The 20,466-nt window shown below is 49.9% G+C and overlaps 1 protein-coding gene across 1 annotated transcript in view; it reads right to left on the reverse strand.

Annotated features, from left to right (window-relative positions):
- Window positions 1-18,591, reverse strand: part of LOC129401816 (zinc finger protein 791-like) — a 50,525-nt gene extending 31,934 nt beyond the window's left edge. The window contains exons 1-3 of the mRNA XM_055124687.1: window positions 18,486-18,591; window positions 8,409-8,470; window positions 8,158-8,280 (exon numbers count right to left, since the gene is read on the reverse strand). Coding sequence (XP_054980662.1) covers window positions 8,158-8,280; window positions 8,409-8,470; window positions 18,486-18,591 — 291 coding nt within the window. The remainder of the gene's footprint in view (window positions 1-8,157; window positions 8,281-8,408; window positions 8,471-18,485) is intronic.
- Window positions 18,592-20,466: the final 1,875 nt, after the last annotated feature.

The raw sequence follows: 20,466 nt of genomic DNA on the forward strand, positions 1-20,466 counted from the left end.
GTGTCCGTGGAAATCTAGGTGTGGGGCCTGTGCCCCCAGGAAGAAGCTCCAAGGTAGCACAATGCCTGACATGCTCCTGGCCCCAATATAATCTTGGGCACCAGCTCCCTCACCCAGCACTATGGGGTTCAGCCCAGGGCCCCCCAATCACTGGGGGGACCAACCAGCAACATTAGGATCACAGCAAGAGCCAGAGGTGCGGGGCCGGAGCGATAGCACAGCGGGTAGGGCGTTTGCCTTGCACACGGCCAACCCGGGTTCAATCCCCGGCATCCCATATGGTCCCCCAAGCACCGCCAGGAGTAATTCCTGAGTGAAAAGCCAGGAGTAACCCCTGTGCATCGCTGGGTGTGACCCAAAAAGCAAAAAAAAAAAAAAAAGAGCCAGAGGTGCAGGCGGTGGCCCTGACACCCCGCTCTACCCAGTGTGGCCGTGAATCAGAGAAAAGGCAGTTAGGCTGAATCCGTCTGCCTGCCCGGGAATGACCCTCGCCTGGGCTAGGGTGCCCATAGACAGGCCCCTCCTTCCCTGCAGCACTGTTCCATGGCCCCATTGAGAATGTGGGCAGCGGACTCCGTGTCCTGAGCTGTGGGAAAGGGTCGTGCCTGAGCCTCACCCACGAAGGCCAGGTGCCTGCAGGCCTCCAGAATCACGTCTCTGTACAGGCACCTCTGGGCAGGATTCAGCAAAGCCCACTCTGCCCGGGTGAAGATCACAGCCACGTTCAAAGGATACTGACACCTAAAACACACACAGATGCCAATCAGCCAGGGTCTCTCTGCATCCGGTTGGGGGAGTGACATCAGGTTACTGGGTTTTACTTTAATCTACTTCATTTATTTATTTATTTATTTTTGGTATCTGGGTCACACCAGCCATGCACAGGGCTTACTCCTGGCTCATGCACTCAGGAATCACTCCTGGCGGTGCTCAGGGGAGCATATGGGATGCTGGGAATCGAACCCGGGTCAGCCACGTGCAAGGCAAACGCCCTACCCACTGTGCTATTGCTCCAGCCCCTACCTTAATCTACTTTAAACAATCAGGGTCCCCACGGGGAACACCAGGATGTGTGGAGAATGCAGAGCTCAGTAGCAAGTGCTTCGAGGCACGAACCATGACAGCACCCGGCCAAGACACATATGGAATCTCTGAGGGGTCTTTCGAAAAGAGTGACAAAGGGACGGGGCTGGAGCGAAAGCACAGGAAGGACAATATTCGCCTTGCACATGGCAGACGTATATTTGATCTCTGGCATCCTTAACGGTCCTTGAGCACTGTTAGGAGTGATCCTTGAATGCAGAGCAAGGAGTAAGTCCTGAGCATCTCTGCGTGTGACCACAAAAGCAAAAGCGGGAGTGACAAAGGGAATCTTTGTTCAAAGAATGTGGAAACTGACAGTGGCCTGGTGACTAGCCCTTCCCATTCACCCCCAAGAATTGGTGGGTGACCTAACTGCATCATGTGGGGAAACCCACTTCACATTCCCAACACCTAGACCAAGATTCCTGCTATAAAGTGATACCAAAGAGACGCTTCTGTGGTCGGAGAGATAGTACACTGTGTAGTGTGTTCACCTTGCACACTGCTGACCCGGGTCCAATTCCCAGTATCCCATATGGTCCCCACGAGCACTGCCAGGAGGAATTCCTGAATGCAAGGCCAGGAGTAACCCCTGTGCATCACAGGTGTGACACAAAAAGCAAATAAATAAATAACAAGTTAACAAAAAAGGAAGCTTCTGCTCAACTCCTCAGACCCCAGAGACTCGCTGTTCAGACACATAATTCTGGGCGACTGCAGGATTCCCTAAAGGCCTGCAGAGATCCTGCTGTCTGTCAATGTAGCATCAAGGGGCCTAACAAAAGCCTGCTGGAAGACTTGCTTATGGGGCAGGAGCAATGGCAGAGTGGGAAGGGCACTGGCATTGCATGCTCCAACCAGGTTCTATCTCCAACATCCCATTAGGTCCCCCAGGACCCCCAGCCGAGATCCCTGAGCTCAGAGTCAGGAGTCATTCTGATGTAGGTGGGCAGGCAGATAGGGAAGGCCCCTCCCCAGGTGATGACAGTAAATTTCCTTGGAAGTAACAGCTTTGAAGTTGCAAAGGCCAACAATGCAGAGAAACAGGAACTAAGGCTTGATAAGACCCTCACCTATCTATATCAATAGACCCAGAGAAGGCCTGAAAGACACAAAAAGCCAGGAAAGGAATTTCAAAGAAGACCACCACCACTCCCAACTCCTTGGCAAACTTCTTAGCAATGGACTTTTACCTAGGTTGAAGCCCCACATGGGGACAGTTTGGAAAATCTTCATAGAGGCCACCTTGTACAAAGGAAGGGAGTTCATAGGATGCCCAAGCCCAAAAGCTGCCTGCCCCCACTTGCCCAAGAACACTCGGTGCCTGAGCACATGTGTCACCAGCATCTCCCCTCTTGAGATGTGGATTTTCATGCTTTCCTGTCTAATGCTGGGATGTGTGTAGGGGCTCTCTCTGGCTTTGGAGAAGCCCGGGTTCTGTCTTGAGCGCTTTTCTCTCCGCTCTCTCCCACTTTCTCTCCCTCCTCCCTTTAGAAACCTCCAAAGAGAAACTGTAATTTCACTGAACTGCTAATTTTGAAATTCCTCTCTACAAGATGAGACAGGAATCCCGAAATCCTGGGTCCAGGGTGGCAAAGGTGGAGGGGGGAGATAGTGACCATCTCTCTCCTCGAAACTTCACATAAGTCACTTTTGCGGCACACCGACAGCAATCTCTAAACACTTCTTTGGCTAAATTTATATAACCACAAAACACTAATGATTCAACCTTTCTGTCTACATCATGAAAATCCTCATTAAGAACACCCAAGGCAGGGCAGGAACAACTTCTGGGTAAAACCTCTAGACATAACCTTGAGAACAGACTCTACCTACTTTCCTCAGGCTTACCCCTCTTGCCTCTTTCTCCTCATCTGTCTTCCATCACACCTTAGCAGCAGAACTCAAGGGGTTCAAATTGGGGGGGGGGGGGTCACCACAGAGGTGAAACCCACCCATAGGCTGACTGGCATGGAAATCTCAGCCACTAACCAGTATAAAAGCTGGGAAAAGAGAGGAAGGGCAGATAGGACAGAGGGGATGCACTTACCTTGCATGAGGCCAAACCAAGTTCCATATCTGCCATCCCATATAGGCACTAGGACCCGCCAGAGGTGATCCCTGATCACAGAGCCTGGAGTCAGCCCTGAGCACCCACCCTGTGAGGCCCAAAAGACACAATTATCATCATCATTATCATCAAAATCATCAAAAAGAAATAAGCCCAAACTCACCATCTTACTTGAGAAGGTCCGAAGTCAGGGGACAGTGGATCTGGGCATATGAAGAAGCTACATGAGGAAGCTTCCAGACTTGCTCCAAGAAAAATAACGAGTATGTTAGTACCACAGAGGGTTCACTCCAGAGTGGGTGGGTTCTTCAGAACTGATCTGCAGACAAAATTCAGATGCTTAGGGGGGCCGGAGCGATAGCACAGCGGGTAGGGCGTTTGCCTTGCACGCGGCCGACCCGGGTTCGATCCCCGGCATCCCATATGGTCCCCCAAGCACTGCCAGGAGCAATTCCTGAGTGCTAAGCCAGGAGTAACCCCTGAGCATCGCTGGGTGTGACCCAAAAAGCAAAAAAAAAAAAAAAAAATTCAGATGCTTAAAAGTTCATCAGTTTTGGGCTGGAGCGATCGCACAGAGGATAGGGTGTTTGCTTTGCACGCATCCAACCCAGATTCGATTCCCAGCATCCCATATAATCCCTCTGAACTGCCAGGAGTAATTCCTGACTGCAGTACCAGAAGTAACACCTGTGCATCGTCAGGTGTAACCCTACAAGGAAAAACAAAAGTTCATGAGGCCTGAGCCAGAGTAGAGAGAGGAGGGTGTGGTCACCAGTTTGATTCCCACATCCTATAGGTCACCTGAGCACCACCAGGAGTAATTCCTGAGTACAGAGCCAGGAGTAACCTCTGAGCATTACCAAGTGTGGCCCAAGCAAAATGAAACAATCAAAAAATGTTGTTCACTCTTAAGTACTCTGAAACAGGTTAATGGTATTGTCTTGCAGACAAATGGGGAGGGTTCTATTCCCATCACCCCACTGGGTTCCCATAGTCCTGCCAGAAATGATCCCGGACTACAGAGTCAAAAGAAGGTCTGAGCATTGCTGGTGTGACCTCCCCCGAACCCCCGCCCCTCCGTGCCCCAAAGTAGGAAAGTTCATTAGGGTGCCGGAGCAACATCACAGTGGGTAGGGCGTTTGCTTTGCGTTCGGTTGATCCAGGTTCAATCCGAAGCATTCCGTAGGTCCCCCAATCACCGCAAGTAGTAAATTCTGAGTAATGCCTAAGCATCGCTGGGCGTGAGCCCTCACCCCCAAAAAAGTAACTTCATTAAACTGTTCAGTTGTTGGGTTCAAAGCCTCGGCTATGATGTCACTCATCCCTCCCTTACCCCCGTTTCCCACTCCAAGACTCCACCCTCCCTCACCTGGTCCCTATTGCTTCTTCCAGAACCGCCTGGTCTAATACCTAGGCCGTCTTCGCGCTTCGGCAGTTCTTCTGGATCTGGAATCTGTCTGCCTTATCGCTCCTCCCCAGGAGCTGGCGGCCCCGGGGTCCAGCGCCACGCTTGGCCGAGTTCAGGGAGCCAAGAGCCGGCTCAGGGCTGGGGCCTCTTCAGCAGCGGTTATTTCCCCGGCCCCGCCGCTGATTCTCCACCTCTGATTGGATGACGGTGAGAGCGGGTGAGATAGAAAGGGCCAATCAGATGCATTTTAGATTACCTGGCGCCCCGCCTTTCCGCTTTCACAGGCTCACATCCTTCCAAGTCCTTTCAGATACCAGGTAGGATAAGGCTTAAGGAGTAATGCTTAAGGTCCAGGAAAACATCCAAACAGGCTCTCCTAGATGCTGCTGAGATCCCACACCACAGCCAAGGGGCCTTTCCCATTGTTGGACATGGAGAAGGGCAGGAGCAACTGCATCATGCCTGGTTCCTGTTTCACGTAAATCTTTTTGTTTTAAAACCTCGCCTCAACCCCGCTCCCATCTGCAAGAGAAGTAGAACAAATGGCCTGCAAACTCTCCTTGGCAAATAGTCTATAACCGCTATTCACTGTCTATAGAAGCCACCCAGACACAAGCAGCTGGGTAGCTGCCAGAATGTTCTGAAAATGTCTCTAGTTCATCCATCTGTAACTCCTTGTTTGTAGTATTTGAAAGTAGGCTTTCTTCTGAATTATGAAATTTGCATTTTCATTTATGTTTTTGAAAAAATTCATCAGTGCAGGCTATGATATAAGCACAGACTAAAATATGCGACTTTTCCCTTGTTCAGGGTCTTGCTTGGAACTGCGTGCCTAAATCTTGACCTCAGCTAGCCGACTTAATAAACTCCTCTTCTGTGTTACATTACTCACTGAACTCTTTGTGTGGGTTCCCAGTGTTAGGGCACGGTACTGATCTCCAACCACGGACAAGGACCACACAGGAATGCAATCAGCAAGCGGGTGTGAGGAATTGGCCCAGAACACATCGTAGGAATTAGTTTAGCTTTCTCAATATGAAGGACTGGCCCAGGAAAGACCACAGGACTCTTTTTACAGGAGCCCGCCTAGCAGAATAACTTGTTTTTCTGCCCCTGAGCAAGGAATTTGGATACAGGTGCCCCGGGTCGCAAGAAGGGTGGTTGTCAGACCACATAACCAGATGCCTCTCACAAGAACATGTCACTAGACCCATGACTGCCCCCAGAGCCGGGATATTCCTGAATACTGGCTCGAATGCTGATCTCTAAAGCCATAGGCTAAGGAGTGATGTCCTTTTAAATGGATTGGTTAAGAAAGTATGTATTATTACAAATCTATTGGCTATGAAAGATGCGGGCTCTGTTGTAACGGTCGGTGAAGGCCTATATAAGATCTCTTTTGGAGGGGCTGGAGCGATAGTACAGCGGGTAGGGCGTTTGCCTTGCACGCGGCCGACCCGGGTTCGAATCCCAGCATCCCATATGGTCCCCTGGCCGTGCTCAGGAGTAACCCCTGTGCATCGCCATGTGTGACCCAAAAAGCAAAAAAAAAAAAAAATTAAAAAAAAAAAAGATCTCTTTTGGAGAAGCTCGGGGTCTTGCCTCGCACCCAGGACCTGCATGTCGCTGTGTAGGTATGCACAATATTAGCTAACCAGTTTAATAAACTACCTGCTTGCTAATTGCATTCCTGTGTGGTCCTTGTCTGTGGTCGGAGATCCAGAACCGTGCCCTAACAGTGAAGAATCAGTTTCCTCACACATTGTTCTGGGATGGGAGCTGGGTCAAGTGGGAACCTAAGACACTTCTCAGAATTCTCTGGGGGAAAGGGGGTCACACTAGGCAGTGCTCAGGGTTTACTCCTAGCTCTGCTCTCAGGAATCACTCTAGGACCAAGGGACTAGATGGGATTCCATGCATCAAAACCAGGTCCACTGCGTTCAGGGCAAGCACCCCCTCTTCCCCAACTCACTATTACTCCAGCCCTGAATTTTTAAATAACTGGGACCAAAGGGTTGCTTGCAGAGAATACCATAGCAACTCCTCTTCACCATAAACTGTTGCATGAAGGTTCGTGCAGTCGCAGGTGCTGATGACACGGGATGCTGACACAAGGAATTCGGAAGAAATGTATGTCATGTTGGGTCCAGGTTCTCTCTGACTCTGTGACCAAGGTAGAGAGCTTAGTAATCTCCTTTTATTGATCATGGTACCTCTAAATGGCACAATACAGTGATGTCATCAATGGCATCAAGAGAAGTTACAGAAGGAACATTGAGGTAGCAAAACATGCATTATTTCCTCAGGGATTACTCCAGGATCTACACTCAGGAATGACTCCTGGCAGTGCTTGGGGAACCTATGGGATAGTGGGGATTGAACATGGGTCGGCTGCATGCAAGGCAAATGCCCTACTCGCTCTACTAGAGCTCTGTCACTGAGGATTTTTTTTTGTGGGGGAGGAGGGTGTGGACCCACAAGGTTCAGCGAGCCATTGAGTATCTGGGATTGAACCTTGTTGGCCACAATCAGGGCTAGATTATTTTGTTGTTGTTCTCTTTGCTTTGAACAAAAAGGGTTCTGAACCCACTTTGCTCTGTCTGACCCAGCCCTTTGGAAAGATTTCCTGTTAAATTCAACCCCACATGCTGTCTCCTCACGTTCTGAGGGTGACCCAACACTCTTCTACAAGGAAGAGGGGACATGGATACAGCAAGATACAGCTCAGAACACACCAAGTTGGGGTGAGAGAATCTGCCATCAAGGCTCTGACATTGTTTTGCTTTTATTTGCTTTGTTTATGGTTTGGGGGTACACAAATCCAGCAACACTCAGAGGTTCTCTTGGCTCTGACTCAGGAATTACTCTGGCATGATGGTGGGACCGTATGGAGAGACAAAGAAAGAAACAGGGTCCTGTGACTACAGGCAAGAGCCCTAACTGCTCTGCTCCCACTGCATAGTCCCAAGGGCTTTTTTTTTTTTCCTCTTTGGGTTACACATAGCAATGTAACTGCTCTGCTCCCACTGCATAGTCCCAAGGGCTTTTTTTTTTTTTCCTCTTTGGGTTACACATAGCAATGCACAGGGGTTACTCCTGAATCAGGAATCACTCAAGAATCAACCCTGGCAGTGCTCAGAGGCCCATATGGGATACTGGGAATCGAACTCAGGTCTGCCACATGCAAGGCACACGCCCTACCCGCTGTACTGTTGCTCCAGCCCCCAAAAATGGCTTTCTTAAGGAAATCTTGAGCATGTGGGAAAATTCGGGCTCCGGTAGTTCTGGTGAAACGCCACAAGATGGTGCTGTGGGAGTTTCGGTCCGTCCCCAGGCTCGGTTCTCTAAGAATTTTCCACTCTTGGTTTTGCTTCAATGTTAAGTATGTGGTCATTAAGGATCCAGCACACAGCGTAGGGCCATGAATTGAATACTGACCCGGAAAGGGGCTTGCCTTGTATGGGGTGACCCGGGTTCTATCCCTGTAGCCCATACGCTCCCCCAAGCACCATCAGGAGTGATTCCTTAGTGCGGGGGCAGAGGTCACCCTTGAATATCGCTGGGTGTGGTCCCCGAAACTCAAACCAAAGGCTACCATGGTGGATTCCTTCATGCCAAACTTGGAGATGCTGAGCTGAGTCTTGCTTCCACCACCTTCCTCCACGGAAAACTGCGAAGGTGTGGGGATGACCGGTACAGGAACCAAGTCCTCTGTTTTCTGTGGAGGAGGGTGGCAGAGGCCAGACTCAACTCTGGTATCTCTAAAAGTTTGGGATGAAACTACCATCAGAGGAATCAGAACACTGGCAGGAGAAGGTCTGCCTGGAGCCGGTGGCCGGCGCTCACCAGGGACAGGAAGGTCACCCGCACGGTGCTCACCAGGCGCCCTCTGTGTCGACGCAGGAGAACTGCTGGTGCCCAGGCAGGAGTCAGGGGCCAGCGGGCCGCCAGGGTCAGGTCGGCCAGCCCTGGCTCTTCCTTCTGTTTGCACTTTGTGTTTGTTTCTGCACACCTGGCGGTGCTCAGGGATGACTCCTGCCGGGGCACAGGAAACACTATGGGGTGCCTGGGATAGAACCCTGATAGACGAGTACAAGGCCAGAGCATCCCTGCTGGACATCGCTCTGGCCCAACTGAGCCTCTTTCCCTGTAGAGACGCCTGTGCTCTCTCCACAGCGCGTACTACTCTCTACACCTTTCTAAAGAAGTTTCTATAAAAACTATTTTGTTGGGGCCCCCACCATGGTACAGTGGGGAGGGCACACAGCCCTGCACACAGCAGACCCGGGTCTGATTCCCGGCATCCCATAGGGTCCCCTTCAGCACAGTCAGGAGTAACTCCCGGATGCAGAGCCAGGAATCAGCCCCGAGCACCGTGGGTGTAGCCCAAAAAGATAAACAAAAAGAAAATGATCTTGTTTCTCACTCACTCTCTCTCTCTCTCTCTCTCTCTCTCTCTCTCTCTCTCTCTGTCTCTCTCTCTCTCTCTCACTCACTCTCTCTCTTAAAAAAATCCAGCTGAGCCTTTCCCACTGAACTTCTGTAGAGTCTGTTCCTGCCACTGGCACAATTGTCTCTGTTTGAGTCACTGACCTTAGTCATTGCTTAGATCTCAGTCCTCGGTCAGGCTACACCTTGTCCCTGAAATCCCTAAGCCAAAACTCCCACCATGCCTGTGGGTCCCCTGCCCTCTCCCGGGATCCAGCCTCTCTCATCCCGGCCCACCTGCGTCCCAACACCATGACTGACCTTCTCCCCTTGTAGGAAGGAGCTGTACCAGCTTCCTGGCTTCTGCCTGGATCATGAGGCCAGTTTCATTTGAGGGACACAGGGGGTCAGTGAGCACAGGCTCTGGGTGCCTCCTACCAGCATCTTTTTTTGGGGGGGTGAGGGTCAAACTGGGTTTGGGGAATTTCAACTTATGTTAGTCATGTTTTGTTTGGAGAAAACTAGTCATCGTGTTTTTAATTTTCCACTTTCCTGGTAGTTACCCACACATGGAAAAAAGATTATTATACTAGAATTTCACAATTCTTCCTTCTGGGATTATCAAGGGAGCCAGAATTGCAGCCCCTCATCTTCGGCTTTTTTTGTCCATGTACCTGGTCACGATCTTGGGGAACCTCCTCATCATAATGGCCGTCAACATACACCCCCACCTCCACATGCCCATGTAATTCTTCTTTTTTTTTTTTTGCTTTTTGGGTCACACCCAGCGATGCTCAGGGGTTACTCCTGGCTTTGCACTCAGAAATTACTCCTGGCGGTGCTTGCGGGACCATATGGGATGCCGGGGATCGAACCCGGGTCGGCCGCATGCAAGGCAAACGCCCTACCCGCTGTGCTATCGCTCCGGCCCCTGGTTTTGTATCTTCTTTCCAGAGGCCAAAATTACTGGCCTGCAGATGCAAGGAAATAATGCATGTTTTGCTGCCTCAATGTTCCTTCTGTAACTTCTCTTGATACCATTGATGCAATCACTGTATTGTGCCATTTACAGGTACCATGATCAATAAAAGGAGATTACTGAGCTCTCTACCTTGGTCACAGAGTCAGAGAGAACCTGGACCCACCATGACATACATTTCTTCCGCATTCCTTGTTTCAGCACCCGAGACTGCACGAACCTTCATGCAACAATTTATGGTGAAGAGGACTGTGCTATCGTATTCTCTGCAAGCAACCCTTTGCTCCCAGTGATTTAAAATTCAGGGCTGGAGTAATAATGAGTTGGGAAAGAGGGGGTACTTAACCTGAATGCAGCAAACCTGGGTTTGTTGCGTGGAATCCCATCTAGTCCCTTGGTCTTAGAGTGATTCCTGAGAGCAGAGCTAGGAGTAAACCCTGAGCACTGCCTAGTGTGACCCCCTCTCCCCCAGAGAATTCTGAGAAGTGTCTTAGGTTCCCACTTGACCCAGCTCCCATCCCAGAACAATGTCTGAGGAAACTGATTCTTCACTGTTAGGGCACGGTTCTGGATCTCCGACCACAGACAAGGACCACACAGGAATGCAATTAGCAATCAGGTACTTCATTAAGCTGGTTAGCCAGGATTGTGCATACGCACACGGCGACATGCAGGTCCTGTGTGCGAGGCAAGACCCCGAGCTTCTCCAAAAGAGATCTTATATAGGCCTTCACCGGCTGTTACAATGGAGCCCGCAACTTTCATAGCCAATAGATTTGTAATAATACATACCTTCTTAACCAATCCATTTAAAAAGACATCACTCCTTAGCTTATGGTTTTAGAGATCAGCATTCGCGCCAATATTCAGGAATGTCCCAGCTCTGGGGCAGTCATGGGTCTAGTGACATGGTCTAGAGAGAGGCATCTGGTTATCTGGTCTGACTACCACCCTTCATGCTACCCGGGGCAGCTGTATCCGAATTCCTTGCTCAGGGGCAGAAAAACAAGTTATTCTGCAAGGTGGGCTCCTGTAAAAAGAGTCCTGTGGTCTGTCCTGGGCCAGTCCTTCACATTGAGAAAGCTAAACTAATTCCTACGGTCTGCTCTGGGCCAATTCCTCACACCCGCTTGCTGATTGCATTCCTGGGTGGTACATGTCAGTGGTTGGAGATCCAGAACCGTGCCCTAACACTGGGAACCCACACAAAGAGTTCAGTGAGTAATTTAACACAGAAGTGGAGTTTATTAAGTCGGCTAGCTGAGGTCAAGATTTAGGCAAGCAGGCCCAAGCAAGACCCTGAACAAGGGAAAAGTCGCATATTTTAGTCAGTGCTTATATCATAGCCTACCCTGATAATTTGTTTCAAAAACATAAAAGAAAATGCAAATTTCATAATTCAGAAGAACGCCTGCTTTCAAATACTACAAACAAGGAGTTACAGATAGGTGATCTAGACATGTTTTCAGAACATTCTGGCAGCTACCTGCCCTGCTTGTGTCTGGGTGATTTCTATAGACAGTGAATAGCAGCTATAAACTATTTGCCAAGGAGAGTTTGCAGGCCATTTGTTCTACTTCTCTTGCAGATTGGGGGGGGAGGGGGTGTGAAGCGATGTTTTAAGAAAAACAAAAAGGTTTAAGTAAAACAAAAGGTGAAACAGGAACCAGGCACGATGGGGTTGCTCCTGCCCTGCTCCGTGTCCAACAAGGGGAAAGGCCCCCTGGCTGTGGTGTGGGATCTCAGCAGCATCTGGGACAGCCTGTTTGGATGTTTTCCTGGACCTTAAGCATTCGTCCTTAAGCCTTATCCTACCTGATATCTGAAAGGACTTGGAAGTATGTGAGCCTGTGAAAGCGGAAAGGTGGGGCGGCAGGTAATCTAAAATGCATCTGATTGGCCCTTTCTATCTCACCCGCTCTCACCGTCATCCAATCAGAGGTAGGGAATCGGCGGCGGGGGCGGGGAAATAACCGCTGCTGAAGAGGCCCCAGCCCTGAACCGGCTCTTGGCTCCCAGAACTCCGCCAAGTGTGGCGCTGGACCCGCGGGGCCACCAGCTCCTGGGGAGGAGCGTTAAGGCAAACAGATTCCAGATCCAGAAGCACTGCCCGGAGCCCCAAGACGGCCTAGGTATTAGACCAGGCGGTCAGGAAGAAGCAATCGGGACCAGGTGAGGGAGAGTGGAGTTTTGGAGTGGGAAACGGGGAAGGGAGGGATGAGTGACGTCATACCCGAGGCTTCTGATCCCACCAACTGAAGAGTTTTAAGAAGTTACTTTTTGGGGGGTGGGGGGCTCACACCCAGCGATGCTTAGGCATAACTCAAAAATTACTCTCTGTGGTGCTTTGGGGACCTCTGGGATGCAGGGGATTGAACCTGGGTCAACCGCACGCAAAGGGAGCGCCCTACCCACTATGATGTTGCTCTGGCACCTTAATGAACTTTTCTACTTTAGGGGGTTCGGGGGAGGGTCAAACCAGCAATGCTCAAACCTTCTTTCTGACTCTGTAGTCTGGGATCACTTCTGCAGGGCTATGGGAACCCAGTGGGGTGATGGGAATAGAACCCTCCCCATTTGTCTGCAAGACAATACCATTAAGCTGTTTCAGGGTACTTAAGAGTGAACAACTTTTTTTGGATTGTTTCATTTTACTTGGGCCACACTAGGTAATGCTCAGAGGTTACTCCTGGCTCTGTACTCAGAAATTACTCCTGGTGGTGCTCAGGTGACCTATAGAATATGGAAATCAAACTGGTGGCCACACCCTCCTCACTCTACTCTCGCTCAGCCTTATGAACTTTTTTTTCCTTCTAGGGTTATACCTGGCGATGCACAGGTGTTACTCTGGTACTAAGGTCTCAGGAATTACTCCTGGCGGTTTGGGGGGATTATATGGGATGCTGGGAATCTAACCTGGGTTAGATGCGTGCAAAGCAAATACCCTATCCTCTATGCTATTGCTCCAGCCCATAATTGATGAACTTTTAAGCATCTGAATTTTGTCTGCAGATCAGTCTGAAGAACCCACCCACTCTGGAGTGAACCCCCATGGTACTAACATACTCGTTATTTTTCTCGCAGCAAGTCTGGAAGCTTCCCCATGTAGCTTCTTCATATGCCCAGATCCACTGTCCCCTGACTTCCGACCTGCTGAAGTAAGATGGTGAGTTTGGGCTTATTTCTTTTTTATGATTATGATGATAATGATGATGATAATTGTGTCTTTTGGGCCTCACACGGTGAGTGCTCAGGGCTGACTCCCGGCTCTGTGATCAGGGATCACATCTGGCGGGTCCAAGTGCCTCTATGGGATGGCAGATATGGAACTTGGTTTGGCCTCATGCAAGGTAAGTGCATCCCCTCTGTCCTATCTGCCCTTCCTCTCTTTTCCCAGCTTTTATACTGGTTAGTGGCTGAGATTTCCATGCCAGTCAGCCTATGGGTGGATTTCACCTCTGTGGTGACCCCCCACCCCCCCGCACAATTTGAACCCCTTGAGTTCTACTGCTAAGGTGTGATGGCAGGTAGATAAGGAGTAAGAGGCAAGAGAGGACAAGCCTGAGGAAAGTAGGTGGAGTCTGTTCTCAAGGTTAAGTACAGAGGTTTTACCCAGAAGTTGTTCCTGCCCTGCCTTTGGAGTTGTTATGGGGACTTTCATGATGCAGACAGAAAGGTCGAATCATTAGTGCTTTGTGGTTATATAAATTTAGCCAAAGAAGTCTTTAGGGATTGCTGTTGGTGTTCCGCACAAGTAACTTATGTGAAATGGGGAGAAGAAAGACGGTCACTCTCTCCCCCATCTTCCTTTGCCACCCGGGACCCAGGATTTCGGGATTCCTGTCTCATTTCGAAGAGAGAAATTTCAAAAGTACTAGTTCAGTGAAATTACAGTTTTTATTTGGAGGTTTCTAAAGGGAGGAGGGAGACAAAGTAGGAGAGAGTGGAGAGAAACAGTGCTCAAGAGTGAACCCGGCTTCTCCAAAGACAGAGAGAGCCCCTGCACACATCCCAGCATTAGACAGGAAAGCATGAAAATCCTCATCTCAAGAGGAGAGATGCTGGTGACACATGTGCTCAGGCACCGAGTTTGCTTGGGCAAGTGGGGGCAGGCAGCTTTTGGGCTCAGGCATCCTATGAACTCCCTTTCTTTGTACAAGGTGGCCTCTAAGGAGGTTTTCCAAACTGCCCCCCTGTGGGGCTTCAACCTAGGTAAAATTCCATTGCTAAAATGGTTGCCAAGGAGTTGGGAGTGGTGGTGGTCTTCTTTGCAATTCCTTTCCTGGCCTTTTGTGTCTTTCAGACCTTCTCTGGGTCTGTTGCTATAGATAGGTGAGGGTCTTATCAAGTCTAAATTCCTGGTTGTCTGCAAGATTGGCCTTTGTAACTTCAAAGCTATTACTTCCCAGGAAAGTTACTGTCATCACCTGGGGAGGGCCCTTCCCTATCTGCCTGCCCACCTACATCAGAAAGACGCCTGACTCTGAGCTCAGGGATCTCGGCTGGGGGTGCTGGGGGACCTAATGGGATGTTGCAAATTTCTCTGGATCCCACACCTGGTGCTGCTCCAGGTAGATTCCTGGCTCTGTTCTCAGAGATGAATCCTGCGTGACTTGGAGGTCACTGTGATATGTCCCTGTTCCCACCCATTTAATTGCTGCATGGATAGCACCTTCATCTTTACTGTGGCTCCGCGCTGAAATACTATTTTATTTTAGCTGCTGCATGATTTCCACGACTGTTTCAGGTAGAGTTTACAATCATCAGGTATTTCAGAGATTTTATTTTTTATTATTTATTTATTTTTTTAGATGGACTCAGGATGGTACTCAGGGTTTTCTCTTGGTTCAGAATTCAGGGATCACTCCATCAGTGCTTGGGGACTTTCCAGGGTGTTGAGAATCACCCCGGATTGGCTGCATGCAAGCTGGGCTCCCTGCCTACCGTCTTACTGCTCTGGTGACACTGATGGAGGCAAAGCTAGCACTGACCACAGTGAAGATGCCTGTGGATCAGCTGACTAAAAGCATCCCTGAGAGGCCAGTACGATGTTCTGCCTCAGGACCTGGAGAAAGAGAAACGCTGACACCGGAGGCAGACAGATGGGTGGCAGGGGTTGGTGTTGATTCAACACCGAGAGTGGAATCTCTTCACAGATCTTCACAGATCTCTTCACAAATCTCTTCGAAGAAGATCGTTTTTCTTCAATCACAATCATATGTACATCATGTCACATGAGCTTTGGTCACTGTGATAAACATTGGTGGCTGGTCAATTGGACAATTATCCCCTAGCTGCTTAGACCTGTGCATCTGCTTACCCTATTGTGTGAACATCTTAAGAGATGTTAGTGACTCTACAATAAATGTCCATTCATACTGAATGTCAGTTTTTTCATTTCCCAGGGGAAGCATTTCGAAATTCTACAGTTGCTATTTTATAGAAAAAAACAATGGCACTTTGGCATGGAAATGGTGGGAATCCCCTAGGTCATATATAAATAGGAATTTGTTTTATTCAAAGTCTCCCACCTCCAAATGTATGAATTTTACAATTAATTTTTACTTTAATTTTTAATGGGATGGGAGTAATTTTTAGGGATGGCCCCACCAGGTGGTGCTCAGGACTTACTTTTTTTTTTTTTTTTGCTTTTTGGGTCACACCCAGCGATGCTTAAGGGTTATTCTTGGCTTTGCGCTCAGGAATTACTCCTGGCAGTGCTTGGGGGACCATATGGGATGCCGGGGATCAAACCCGGGTCTGTCGCGTGCAATGCAAATGCCCTACCCGATGTGCTATCTCTCCAGCCCCAAAATTCAATGTTTTTTAACTTAACTATTTTTGGTTTTGTTTTGGGGCCACTCTGGCAATGTTCAGGGCTTACTCTCTCCTTTGTGCTCAGGAATCACTCCTGGCAGTGCTTGAGGGACCATATGGGTGTTTAGGGATCAAACCTCACTCAGCTGCTGGCAAGACAAGAACTTCAGCCACTATAATATCACTCTGGCTCCTAAAATAATTTTTTATGTAGGAACACTGTTACTTATTCAGCCACTGATGAAGCTGAATGAAGAAGGCATGAATTCCACATTACTTAAAAAAAATTTAATTGAATATCCATGAGCAAGACAATTATAGTTTGTTCATTATTGGGTTTCAGTCACACAGTGATCCAACACCCATCCCTCCACCAGTGTACATAGCCCACCACAAATGTCCCATTTCCATCCCACCATCCTCCAGTGCCCCACCCCCACACTCAAACACCCTCCATGACAGACACTTTTCTTTTGCTCTCTGTCTCTCCTTTTCCTTTTCTGCATTATGGTTTGCAATGCATGTACTAATAGGTCATCATGTTTGTTCAGGGCATTCAGTCTTGAAGCAAAATTCTTTATTTATTCTTTTTGGGTCATACCCAGCAATGCCCACCAACTTGGGGTGTTCTGAGCTGTATCTTGCTATATTCATGCCTCCTCTTCCTTGTAGAGGAGCGTTGGGGCACCCTCAGAACGTGAGGTGGTGGTGTATACGGTTGACAATAACGGGAATCCTTTTCAAAGGGCTGAGTCAGACAGAGCAAAGCGGGCTCAGAACTCTGCTTGTTCAAAGCGAAGAGAACAACAAAATAATCTTGCCCTGGTCGTGGCTGACCAGGTTCAATCCCAGGTACTCAATGCTCCCCAGAACCTTGTGGGCCCACACGAAAGTCCCCTCAAAAAATCTCATTGCCGGGGCCGGAGCGATAGCACAGCAGGTAGGGCATTTGCCTTGCACGTGGCCGACCCGGGTTCGATCCCCGGCATCCCATATGGTCCCCCAAGCACTGCCAGGAGTAATTCCTGAGTGCAAAGCCTGGAGTAACCACTGAGCATCGCTGGGTGTGACCCCCCAAAAAAAAATCTCTGTGCCAGAGCTAAAGTACAGTGGGTAGGGCATTTGCCTTGCACGCAGCTGACCCAGGTTCAACTCATGCCATCCCATAGGGTCCCCCAAGCACCAGCAGGAGTCCTTCCTGAGTGCAGAGCCTGGAGTAACCATTGACCATCACTGGATGTGACCAAAAAGAAAAAAACATCCTAGGCAGAAGTGACGTATTTTGAATTTCCTGTGTCCCCCTGTTCATTCTCTGGCAGCTGGCTCTGGAGCACTGCTCACTGGGTGTCCCTCCATGCTGAGTTTGAGTGGGGTGAGCCCCAGGCAGCATGGACACCTGGGCACAGTTCACCAGTTTATTCTTTGATGTGAGGCCCAGCAGGGCTCGGGCAGGGCCGGAAATTGCTGGACTCTCTCATCCCTTCTAGTTCTTGGGCGGGTGTAAGCGAGTCAAATCCACCAGAGGCGGCTTCCTCTGGCACACGGATCCCTTAGGAATGAAGGCAGCACCACTGGGATCCGGGGTAACCCTTGAACCCCCACTGCACCCCACCGGGTGCACACCTCCTGATCTGGCCAGGTGATTCATGGGACGAGGGGTCGGAGGCAGGGGTGCGGCAGCGTCCAGAGTTGAGATGTGGCAGTTGGGGGCACACAGCTCCGCCAGTGGACCCAGTTCCTTCTGGGGTTCGACTTTGGTCCTTCACTGGGGGACCGCCCCCTCTGTCCAGCTCCCCCAAATGTCATGAGAAGCCAACAAGCAGTCTCTGTCGAACAGGAGGGAATCCAGTGGTCAACAAGGAGGTCCAGAAGCAGCAGAGTTTTGGGGGGATAGGGCAGGACGCAGGTTAAGGGGGGCTGACCATCTGCCAGCTGAAAGTCCTTTGTATGGGGTACAGAGATGCTAAATTTCTAGTTAAACTTCTGCTGTGCCCCACAAGAGAGGAGGGGAGAGTTCGGGGTCTCCCTGGGGGCTGAAGCAGGAAGAAGATTCCTCTTGTCTGACCATGAGGCAGTTGAAAGAGAAGATAAATGGGGCGACTTGAGCCGCAGCTCCATGTGTGCCCACCTGGGGGTGTCCTGTCTTTTTCCCCGCCCCCCTCCTGCTCCTGCAACCCCATAAAGCCCCCCCCCATCCCTCGCGTGATTCCTGAGCTCAAGCTAGGAGTTAGCCCTGAAAACAGTAGGTGTGAAACCCCCCGTCCTAAAAATAAAGAAACTCCAGCACTCAATGACTGTGTGGGCCCTGTGCCCCCACGAAGAAGCTCCAAGGTAGCACAGTGCCTGGCATACTTGTGGCCCAGAATATAATCCTGGGCACCACCTCCCTCACCCTGCACTGCTGGGTGCAGCCTGGGGCCTTGAACACTGGGGGGAACAACCAGAACTGTGAGGGTCACAGCTAGAGCTAGAGGTGCTGGCAGTGGCCCTCACACTCAGCTTTATCCAGGTGTGGCTCCGAATTAAGGAAAAGGAATTTAACCATGGACCCTGTATACCCGAATAAGCCCCGTGCCTGGGCCAGGATGCCCAGAGACAGGCCCCTCCTTCCCGGCAGCCCCATTTTGTGGCCCCCTTGGGAAAGCGGGCAGCAGGCTCCATGCCCTGAGCTGTGGGAAAGGATCTCGCCTGAGCCTCACCCACGAAGGCCAGGTGCCTGCAGGCCTCCAGCATCATGTCTCTATACAGGCGCCTCACGGCAGGGTCCAGCAAAGCCCACTCGGCCCCGGTGAAGTTCACGGCCATGTCCTCATAGGATACCGACCCTGAAACACACACAGATGCCAATAAGCAGGCCCCCTCTACATCCACAGGCGGCAGAGGCACTCAGGGGGGCAAAAGTAGTGCCTTGGAATATAGCTCAATCCCCCCCCTCGGTTCCTGGGAATATTACAGTGGCAAGTGCTGGGAGCCACATCCCCACCTCCCAGATAACGCCCCACCCAGACACCTGTGGACAACTGGGAACAGGCCTTCTGCCCTGAAAAGAGTGACAAAGGTGGGGCTGGAGCAATACCACAGCGGGTAGGGCATTTGCCTTGCACACAAGCTGACTCGGGATCCATTCCCAGCTTCCCATTATTAGGGCACAGATCGAAATCTCCCTTGCTGACAAAGAGACTCCAGAGACTGCAAACAGCAAGCAGGGTTTCTTGTAAGACTGGCTAGCCAGGGTCCAGCCGCCTACGCGGACATGCAGGTCCAGCAGGTTGGGCAAGACCCCGACCAAGGGTGCAGGGGTTACTTATATAGGCCCATGTCGGCCGTTTCAACGAAAGCCGAAAGCCCGAGAATTCCCTAGTCAATAAATTCGTAATTCGACATGCCTCTCCCCCCAATCCCATTAGGCCCATCAGCTTGTCCAGCCTACAGATTTACAGGCCACAATTGCATAAGCACCTGCATGGGTCCGACGGCTGAGCCCGGCCCAGGAGGCTATCTGTCTGCATTATACCCTCAAGAGCCACACATTCCTCTTGGAACAAGCCTATAGCAGAGGCCTGAGTAGAAAATAAACAGTTTTCATTGTCTTTTACCACGCCCAGGGCAGTCCTGCCCTAACACCCATATGGTCCCCTGAGTACCCACTGAGTGCAGAGCCAGGAATAACCCCTGTACATTTCTGGGTGTGACCAAAAAAGCAAAAAAAAAAAAAAATTAAAAGTGACAAAGTACAGGTGTGTGTAGGATAAGATAGCCTCAGGTGGTTTAGATTTATTGGATTACATCACTGTGCTCCCATTACTCTGTGTTTATTTGTGCTTCTTTCTTTGTATTCTGTTGACTTGTAAATATTGTTTTTCTCTTCTCCTTGAATCCTTTACATAGTTTGCCTTGCTCACAGCCTACCAGGTTCGATTCCCAGCATCCCATATGGTCCCCTGAGCACCAACAGGAGTAATTCCTGAGTGCAGAGCCAGGAGTGACTCCTGTGCATCACCAGGTATGAACAACAACAAAAAAAAACACTTTCCCCCTTCAAGCTGCCTTCAGAAAATAATCTCAGTACATTGAAAGGGGCAGTTTTTCTTTTCTCAGAGAAGCCTGGCTGGTCATTGACATGCAGATCTCCTGCCTGATATTTGACCTGATCACTTAGGCCTAATCATTGATATTGTAGATTGCTGGCTCTGGCCCAGCCAAGTGTTTGAGATGTAGATTTCAGTTGCCTGCCCAGCCTTGTATTTGGGATGTAAATCCAAGTGCTTATCCCCCAGGAAATTTTGGTTTTGTATCTTCTTTACAGAGGCCAAAATTACTGGCCTGCAGATGCAAGGAAACAAGGCATGTTTTGCTGCCTCAATGTTCTTTCTGTAACTTCTCTTGATGCCATTGATGACATCACTGTATTGCACCATTTAGAGGTACCATGATTAATAAAAGGAGATTACTGAGCTCTCTACCTTTGCCACAGAGACCCACCATGACATACATTTCTTCCATGTTCCTTGTCTCAGCACCTGCGACTGCACGAACATTCACACAACAGTTTATGGTGAAGAGGAGTGTACTACTGTAATCTCTGCTAGCAACACTTTGCTCCTAGTTATTTAACATCCAGGGCTCGAGTAATAGTGAGTTGGAGGAGAGGGGGTGCTTGCCCTGAATGCAGCAGACCTG

This window comes from Sorex araneus, chromosome 2, assembly GCF_027595985.1.
Source record: "Sorex araneus isolate mSorAra2 chromosome 2, mSorAra2.pri, whole genome shotgun sequence".
Lineage (NCBI taxonomy): Eukaryota > Metazoa > Chordata > Mammalia > Eulipotyphla > Soricidae > Sorex > Sorex araneus.